This window comes from Strix uralensis, chromosome 24 (genome assembly GCF_047716275.1).
Source record: "Strix uralensis isolate ZFMK-TIS-50842 chromosome 24, bStrUra1, whole genome shotgun sequence".
NCBI classification, from domain to species: Eukaryota; Metazoa; Chordata; class Aves; order Strigiformes; family Strigidae; genus Strix; species Strix uralensis.
In genome coordinates this window covers 3,344,140-3,353,580 of record NC_133995.1, presented here as the reverse complement: position 1 = coordinate 3,353,580, position 9,441 = coordinate 3,344,140, and the positions used below count along the sequence as shown (strand labels likewise).

Here is a 9,441-nt window from a genome sequence, read left to right as displayed (position 1 = left end):
ATCCCGCTCTGCATGGGAAGACTTTCTTTGCAAACAGCCTTTTTCCAAGACCATTAATTCAGAAAGAACACACTGTACCAGGGCCTGTTAGTGGAGAATTAGCTTTCCTTAACGTAACACTGGGTGCTGTGAACCTGGCCTTGGAGCTGTGTCTCCAGCTTGAGGAGCTGTCTTGAAGTCCCAGCTCTCTTATTCCTTGCTTTGGGCAAATTATTAAGCTTCCGCAAGAATGTGACTTCTCTTGCAGGTCCTTGGCTTTTGGGGAATGTGGGTCACATTTACTTGAGCAAAATAGAGATGAGGACATAATTTTTTTCTATGGGTAAATGAACTTGGAGACCCAACCCTATGAAAGAATTTAGACATTTCAGGCCAAGAATTTTGTCCTGGAAACTCCTGCCTAGCTGCGAATATTTCCACCAGGATATATCCCTGGTCTGCCTCTGAGGCAGAACCTCTAAATGACAGACTAAATTAAACCCAGTTTCCCCAGATCCTCAACAAATTTCAGCCCACAGGTTGTGGGGGACTGCTGGGGAGAAAACACAATTGTGGGGCTTGCTAAAGGGTAGGTGCCTTTCCAAGGGAGACACCAAATCCCAGGACATCAGGGATGCCAGCCCCCATCGCACAACACCTCAGTCCTAGCGATGGTGGGATTTCAACATACAACCGCCCCGCTGTAGTGTAGACATCCATCCCGCCCGGTGTGCAGTCTGCTGAGGACCCTGCGATGAAGCACTTGCTGCTCCTGTTCTGTTAGAAAGCCTGATTCAAAACTGCAACTTCCACTAAAGGATTCAGGTGCCTTAAACCTTTCTGTAGCTGTAACCCTCACATCTGTGAGGCGGGTCTTATGGGCCAAATGCTTTGCCATAGAGCACAAGGCCAGATTTCCAAAATATCTGTCTTAGGGCACTAAGGTCTGGAAAAATATCCATGGAGGAATTCTGTGCCTGTGAGAGCCTGTGTCCGTGAAACACCCAGGGTTGCTCTCTTTATGCTGTACCCCATCTGCATGGAGCTACCCACATCTGGGACTCATAGCAGACAGTGATTACTCCCCCTCCATTCCTCGCCTGGTTGATGGGCAGAAGCTTTGGGGACTTCTGCATCACTTTTCTTTCTTCCTGAAAGAGAAGTTCTTCCTTCTGAGTTTTTTATCATCTTGCGTGCCAGCAGGTTGTCCTGCCCTTAGCCCAAGGGCCTGCAAGCTGCAATTGGGACTTTTCTGTAGCCGCCAAGAAATGCCAACAATTTCCAGAATCCTTTAGTTACTCTTCCTTTGCAATGATGATGTTTGGATGGCTGCAGTTAATCACAGGGCTCAGGAACTTACGGGACTAATTGCTCCATTGAGCAAATAACCAGGAGCTAGTTCCCATCCTGCTGTAGTGTGCTCCTTCCAGCCAGGACCCCGTCTTCCTGGCTTTGCCCTGCCAGGTCACAAAACATTGAGTCACCCTCTGGAGATATTTATCTCTGTCCACTGCCAGGAGAGACCTGGAATTGAAATCAGGCCATGACTACATCTGCTAAGCGTTGCTGTGATCTCGGATGAGTCTGGACTTATGGTGCCTGATTTACTCCATGCAGTGGAGGAGCAGCAAGTTGAGCCCTGACTGGAGCTCATGGTCTCCAGGGACCCTATGGATGTCTCTGGAGCCCAGTGATGCTGAGATCTCCTCCACCCTGTGGCTGCTACACCATGGAGCCCTTGGTACAGCCAACCCAACTTGTCAGCCATGGAGGATGTGCTCTGGGCAGCAAGGCAGGTGATGGGGAACTCCATGAGATGCTCAGTCCAAGGCAGGAGACCTGTCCTCTTGATGGGGCCCTTGGGGACCTCTTCCAGCATCCAGAAATGCTTCTTAGTCTTTGCCAGGATGATTCTGCGTATAATTATTTCAAAGTGTATGAAACACTGGCCTGCACAAAAAATCTGAGGTGGAAAACCTCTCAAAGCAAAATGTTCCCTTTCCAAAATATGTTGGTCAAAAAAAATCAGCAGAATTTGAGAATTGCAGAATTTGGCTGAATTTCATATTCTGTCTATTTTATTTTAAGGTGTGGCACGTCACACAGTTAATACACTGACAGGTCATAGGATAGCACTGCAACACCACCTGAAAAGTTACAATAATTGCTCTATTTTTACAGCTAATCAACAGCATCTGGTTCACAGTGAAAGATCAAAGTGTTTCCCTGGATCAAAGTGTTCCATCTTTGTCATGATATCAAAGTTAGATTTATTGCTCTGCAAAGGCACAACCATGTTTGTTTACAGATGCAGATAAAAGGTACAAGCAGCTCACACCACTTCCAAAACCAGGAGAGCACCATCAATAGAGTAATTTCAGTATTGCGCTGTGCCACAATCTAGCACATCAGTTGTAGTGTGTAGCACTGGAATTATAAACCAGCGCCATATAGAGTACTGAGTGCTGCAGCTCAGCTGGGGTTAAAAGCCAGAGCTCAAAACCATGCTCCTGTTCAAACGGAGGAGAGAGGAAATTGAATCTTCCACCTCACCAGCAAGTGCTGTAACCTCTGAGCTGTTAGACAAGGGATGTATTGCCTTCCTCTGCTGCTCTTCCCTCCTCCTCTGTTCTTTTGTTTAAGGCTCGGCCTCAGAGCTGGGCAAAAAAAAACCTCTGCTTCGTGCAAGTGCTGAGCTGCTCAGCAGCATCAGGCTTCATCAGCATGAACCCCAGCAGCCGTAGCATGTGGGCTGGTAGCCCACAGCAGGCAATGATTAGACAGGCATGGTGGCACCTTGGGGTAGGGGACAGGCACCTCCAGGCACTCCTGGATCTGGCAGTGCACTTAAATAATCTGCAGCAGACCAGCTTTTTGCGTATTTATTTCATGCAGGAAAACATACAAATTGTTGTGTGATGAGGATTTTCCCAGGCATGGGTTTTGCCACGTCTGAAGACAAAGCCTGCAAGTTCACACTTCAGCAGGCATTTCCATCTCTTTCCGTTTCCAACAGGCCCAAACTGGTGTTTATCTGGAACAGGACACACACCGTGTGCTGGGTTCATGCGGTGAAAGTACGAGGTGCAGGACTTTGCCCTTCGCAAAGGTGACAGCGCTTTGTGAACAAAACCACATCCCTCGTTAAACGTGCTCGTGACTGGGCCTTTGACCATCAACAGACTTAGGACCTGAGCGCTGCCCTCTGAGAGAATACAATTAAAACTCAGCACCGCATCCATATCTCCTTCACACCACCCCACCCTCTTCTCCAAAGAGGCTCATCCAGTGCAGTCAGGCTCCTCTGGTGCAGCTCCCTGCTGTCAGCACGGGTCCTGAGCCTCTGCTTCCTCTTCCAGAGCACAGACCCAGGCGACTGTAAATGAATGACACCCTGAAATGCATCCCCTGCTGTTGGGTGCCCGTGTCCTGGGGCAGCCCGTGCACCAGCACTGCCACGGGGATCCATGGGCACAGTTCCCCCGCGCACTTCACTGCTGTTTCACCTTCCTCTGGAGGTGTGTTGCAGGATCTGGCACAGCAAGCTCTGCGTGTGCATGTGCATACAAGTAGCTGCGACTGTTTCTGCGTGTGTGCGCATGTGCACACGTGTCTGGGACTCTGCGTGTGCGTGTACAGTTGTATGCAAGGGAGTGCACAGCCCCCTTCCTCTGCAGGGAGAAAGGCAGCAGGAGAGTAGCAGAGGCAGGAATATTCTGAAGATACCCAGCCTCAAAGCTGCGGATGTGGGGCTCTGAGACCCACCTCCTGTGAGATGATACCAAGGGAGACACTGCTAAAGGCTTCGGGTTTTGCCTCACAGCTCGTTGTTTGCTGCAGAGCTTTGTGCACCAGCTAAGCATGAGTGAGTCTGGTCTCCATGTGCCCTTTGGGAGGGCAGGATCTGTGCAGCTGAAGCTGACAGAGGGATGCAGGAGTGGGAACAATTCCCTCCAGTGCTCCAAACCTCCCTGAGATCTGTGCCATCCCCTGACCTGGGCACTGCACGTGACTGCCAGAGCCACCTCTGCAGGGGTTGCTGCTCCCACAAACCGTCACCGCAGCTTTGGTGCTCAGCACCACTCCAGGTCAGGGCATATGGGGCAGCACCACCTTTACCAGTCATGGACCTTATGGATCCGCTGCTGGTCAAAAGGTTGATCCCAGCTCCCATTAGTTCTCAGCATCTCAGTGCTCCTGCCAGGGGTTGCTGCCCTGCACTGAAGAAGAGCGTAGTTAACACGTAGGACTTCAGCTGAAACCTGGGCATGAGAACACATGCAAAAACAATGATTCAGACATCACCAGGAAGCTTATTTTCCTTCCACTAAGTGCCAATAAAATGCTGCTTCCAGACAACAGCTTGCTTTCTTTCTCTTCCTTTCCATCCCAGAGTACTGTTGCCTGCTTTGTCAGCGGGACTTGTCTCATGGACATGGGTCATTGCATAGATGCTAAACTGTGCTTGTGGTGCATTAAAGACTTCACTGATGATTTAACACATCTGTGGAATCAGCATAAACCATGGGTGACTTTAACCAATTAAGGCGATTAATTGATACCTATGAATTAGCTGCTATAGGCAGTGATTTACAGGGCTAAGATATTAAATGAAACTTAAAGTTTTATAAGGCATTTTAAAATAATCATAAAAAACTTGCAAACGTCAGACGCTTACATGAACAAATGGACCTGCCCTGCAGGGGAGTGTGCTGAGGAGGCCCATGGCACAGAAACACGACGGCTTGGGAATATGAAGATGAGAACTTGAGGTCTGGAAGGTGTTTCAAAATTCAACATTTACATCCTTTTTCTCGCCTTTAAAATACAGCTTGTTGTTAGACCTGACCTGCAAAAAATTAGAGGTCGTACTGCTTCATTTTCTGCAGTTTTTTGTTGACATTTGGCCATGGCTTGAACTCGAGGCTGGGCACTCCTGTACTTCACCCTGGGGACAGGGGTACTGTGGATCAGTGCGATGTGGCCACTCTGTACCTGTCCAAGGCTCATGGATGGTGAAAGCAGTGAACCCCAGAGGACGGGCAATGCCCACTCCCTGTAGCAATGGCATCCAATACCATCTGCTCTGTGCTCCACAGAGCTGTGCTGCCCTTGAACACCCTGGATGTCACTCAAAAAACATCCCCCAGGGTGGGCTGTGCCTGGGCAGTGGGGACTCTGTGTGCCACCCAGGATCCACCATCAACAAGAAGCTGGTGTGTGTGTTATCCTGTCAGTGCTGGCACCCTCTCTCCAGCCCCAGAGGACTCAAGTCCCCTGTTCTGCACCCGGGAGCAGCCCACACCCACTGTGCCTGCCCAGCACCTTGGGCAGGTTCTGTCCTCCCAACGCACACCCTGACACCCCTCGCGCCGGCCCTGCCTGTGTCTCCTCCACACACTACTCTTGCTCACACTCAGTAGCCCATGGGGCCACCTCAAACTTAGAGTTGTGCCCATGGGGGAAGCAACACCTCCAAGGTGAGGGTGAGGGGATCCTCACCATGTGCCCCAACTGATGGTGACAGCGAGAGATGGAGCCTCTAGTGAGACATACTGTGCCCTGGCAGCATTTCAGCCTCAAGAGCTGCTGCTCCATTGTCCCCCAGGTCCTTGTGCACCACTGCAGCTACATCACGGACCATAATGCTGGTAGCCTGGGCACATGCATGACCCTGGCTCCCTGGGACATGCATCGCCCAGGTGGCCCCAGGACAGCCATCATAGAATCTGATGCAGAGCATCCCTGGTTAATGTGGCCTGATCGAAGACATGAGCAGGCTGTTTCTATCTGTAGCAGTAGTGGTATGACCAGGCTCTTCAATACCTTTATTTCAGCCTGGCTTTGACTCTGAGAGTAGTCCTGGGTTTTGGGTGTGCCTTACACACAGCTCTGGCCCAAAACATCAGGTCAACATTTTACCAGCACTTTCTGGGAAACAAATGCATCCTCCTTTACATCCATTCCAACATGTGGGGACCCTGGTGCCCTGAGGAGCACTTTGGCATGCATTTGCATTGACAGACCATGAGATGTGTGTGCTTGTGAGACCTGGGCACAGGTCTGCTGGGGTCTGGGCTCATGCAGTAGTGTTGGGACACTCATGCTGAATGCTGGAGGAGGAAGCTTTGTACTCCAGGTTGGCAGCAGCCTCTGGAGCTTTGAACTCTGGGCAGGACATTGGCACCACTTTGGGGAGGCCAGAGGCTTTCTGTGCCACACCGCGCTGTAGGACATGAGCCCTGCATTGCACCCACCAGCACACGTGCCTCACTGCAGCACCTGCCAGCATCTCCATAGAGGAGCCAAAAGGATCCCAGCAGCCTGTATTGTGCAGACTGGGTGGGACACAACGCAATTCCTGTCCAGTGCATTGGCTGAGACACCAGAATTGCTCTTGAACAGATGCTGTTTTCATGTGCTGTGCTCGAGTGGTGCTGCACAAGGGACTGCTCCTCAAAGGATCCGCATGGAGGATGTTTGCATGCTATGGCAGAAGATGAGGTTCCTCTGCAACATGCCAGAGGACGTTACACCTCATAGCTCCTGGGGGGATGCCCTGCTAGGGAAGGGCAGAGCTCTCCACCCCTCATACCATGCTCCAGAAGACTCTGGTGCTTTGATGTGGCATCCAGAGGTCCTGCTGCCCATAGTACACTTCAAATCTCCACAACATGGCACTGTGAGGTTGTTAGCACCCTGTACGACCCTCCAAAAGCTGCTGCCAAGGGTCCCTCACTCTGCAGCGCACTCCAGCGTGGCTGGTTCCTGGCCCACTGTGATAGCCTAAGACTCATCCACTTGCAAAACACATGCTGTGCGTGGCAGGATGGGGACAGCCTGCACATCAGAGCTGCTCACCAGCGTACAGCCCCCTGCACCGCGCTCCAGCAAACCTTGGCACAACACACTGCGCCACTGCAATCATCACGCAGCCCGTGCAACACTTGGGACGATGCAAACCTTGTAAGACCCTGGAGAAGACACCAGAGGATTTCTGCATCCTGTACCACACTCTGCCATGTCTGAGCACGGCAGCACCCCACTCACCGTGGAAAGCCACAGACACCAGTGGGAGAGGGAGCAGGGGAGGGTCCGTGGCAGGGCTGGCTGCTGACTCAGCTGTTCTGGCACAGCTGTGCCACCGAGCACCAGGCGCAGGGAGGGAGGTGCTGGGCGGGAGGGAGCGCACAGGTTTCGGCCCCAGCGTGCAGGGAACCAGGCTGGCGGGGGGCCAGTGCGCTGCCGAGACAGGCAGCGCTGTGGGAAGCAGGGAGTGCCTCTGTACCCCCACCCTGGGCGCTGTCAGCCCCGCAGGGACGGGCAGAGCGGCTGCAGTGCCTCCGTGCAGCACCGGGCACCAGCACTGGCAGGGCCCTGCCTTTGCCTGCCAGAAAGGTTTTGAGGGTGGACCTTCAGAGCCTGGGAAAAGGGGATATTTTTTTCCAAAGACAGACATAGCGTTCTGCCACAAGCACTCCTCTCTCCTGGGGCCATGCATCAGGCAGGGTGGAAATGTCACTTGCTGGACCTTCACTCAGCCACCCTCCAGGTATTTCATGTCCCAGAACTGCCACCCTCCCCAGCTCTCCCTTTTTGTCCCAATAAGGGATCACGTTCATCCCTCCACACCTTGTTTTTCAGGAGCAGGGTAAGAGGGAGTTGGTTGTCTTCTACTTGCTGCCTCACAGAAGCTGAGGCTTCCCAGAGCCTTGTTCCCCAAAACCTGATGGCATTTCTTGAAGTAGGGAAAATAAGTTTTCATCCAATAGGCAGCACAACCTGCAGGTTGCCCCCACATCACTGGGTCTGGGGTGGGGAGGACAGGCAGCCCCATCAAGAGGTGAGACAAAATGTCTTGCCAAGGGAAAAGAAGCCTTTGAAGATCCACCATCCTGTGCATCTATCCCTTCCCCACTGCTCTGGGAAATGCCTCATGGATGCTGTTTAACAATAGAGCATGCTACAGAGATGCCTATAGATAGATGAAAGAGATCTGCATCCGTGAAAGGACAGATAAATAGTCTCTCCACACTGACTTATCTCAAGTCTTTGTTGCATGCTGTTAGAAACACACAGAAGAGGCAAACACAGTTGGTCTGGGCCCTTTAGGAAGAAGCGGAAACAGGAATGAAAATAGCCTGGAAGCAGGATTTGTGACTAATCCAGGGACCAAGAGGCTTGGAAGCAGTGCCCCTATCCATGCTGTCCCGCTGGGCCAACCCTGACACAGAGGGGAGTGAGGGGGGCTCTGGTACAGCAAAAGCAGGAACTAAAGTGGCCATAACTAGGATTGCCCCAAACTGCAGCAGTAAAAGCTGGTCAGACCATTGAGGTCAGTTACAAAACCTCCCAAGGACTGCAGGTGTGAGATGCTGTGAGGCAAGGGGACATGTTATTCATGAGATCCTGGATGGTTGCTGCATCCTCTTGCACCCCAGGGAGCAGGTGTGTAACTGCGCTTGCTCAGTCAAGCTCTGCTGAGACTGTCCTGTGCCTGTTTCCTCTGGGCTCAGAGCTTCAGGATGGAGACAACACCCTCACCCCCTCACCGTTCTCTTTATTTACAGACACAACATCAGCTGGGGGTGTGGAGATGAGAATGGCACCTTGCGAAGCATCTGCCCTCCCAGGCAGCACTGTGCCTGCAGCAACGACTTTGCAGGCTCTGTGCAGTGGGAGGGTGGGTGGGTGTGTGGTGCAGGCTCCACGACATGGGGAAGCCAGCTGGTTGACCAAAAGGCAATACACCTCTCCATGGCTGAGCCTCCTTTGCCTTCTGAGTCATCTATTTCCACCGGCCGCCCACCATGGTCTTCCCACGGGCAGCCTTTGACCTGGAAGGGAAGCAGAAAAGCACATGCAAAAAAGCATTAGTGACCGTGAAAGGAGGGACAAGGTGGGTGCCATCAGCAGTCCTGCAAAGACGATGGAGCCATCTCTGGTTGATGCTCACTGCCCTGTGGAAAAGAAGGTCATTAGTGGCCCCAGGTAAATGGGACCTGGGTGTGTTCATGTGTTTTGGGACCCTCTGGGAACAAGCTCATGCATTTTACCAGGTGTTTCTAAGGACCCCTAGTTCCCTTCCCATGTTTCTCCCTCCAAGGATCCCTCAGAGAAGATTCAATGAGTTGGATCTCTAGTTGTGAAGGGATAACAACGGCTGCAGGATCCCTCTCCCAAGAACCAGAAGCTGTGAAGCTGTTAGCCAGGACCCACCACATCACTCTCTTTAACCAGCATCAGAGGAACAGGCGCTGCTCTGGGCATGGGTCAGCAGAAAAGAAAAGAAGGAGGAGGCTTGGGTGGACAGTGAAGGTCATTTCTGGCATGTCATCCTGAGAGTCACCAGCGCAGCTTTGGCTGGCAATCCTTGGCATTGCCTCCTCCCTCAGCCCTACTGTGAGCCTGATGTCAGCCCCAGCATCCATGCAGCACACGTGCAGTGGGAGACACACAGCA

General features: G+C 52.1%; 1 protein-coding gene across 1 annotated transcript; it reads left to right on the top strand.

The window, feature by feature from the left end:
- Positions 1-2,857: 2,857 nt before the first annotated feature.
- On the top strand, positions 2,858-8,772 carry LOC141954450 (uncharacterized). Its single transcript, XM_074894006.1, has 2 exons — positions 2,858-3,034; positions 6,833-8,772. Exons 1-2 carry the CDS (start codon positions 2,898-2,900, stop codon positions 7,632-7,634), a joined length of 939 nt encoding a protein of 312 aa, XP_074750107.1. The 5' UTR covers positions 2,858-2,897; the 3' UTR covers positions 7,635-8,772.
- The last annotated feature ends 669 nt before the right edge of the window (positions 8,773-9,441 follow it).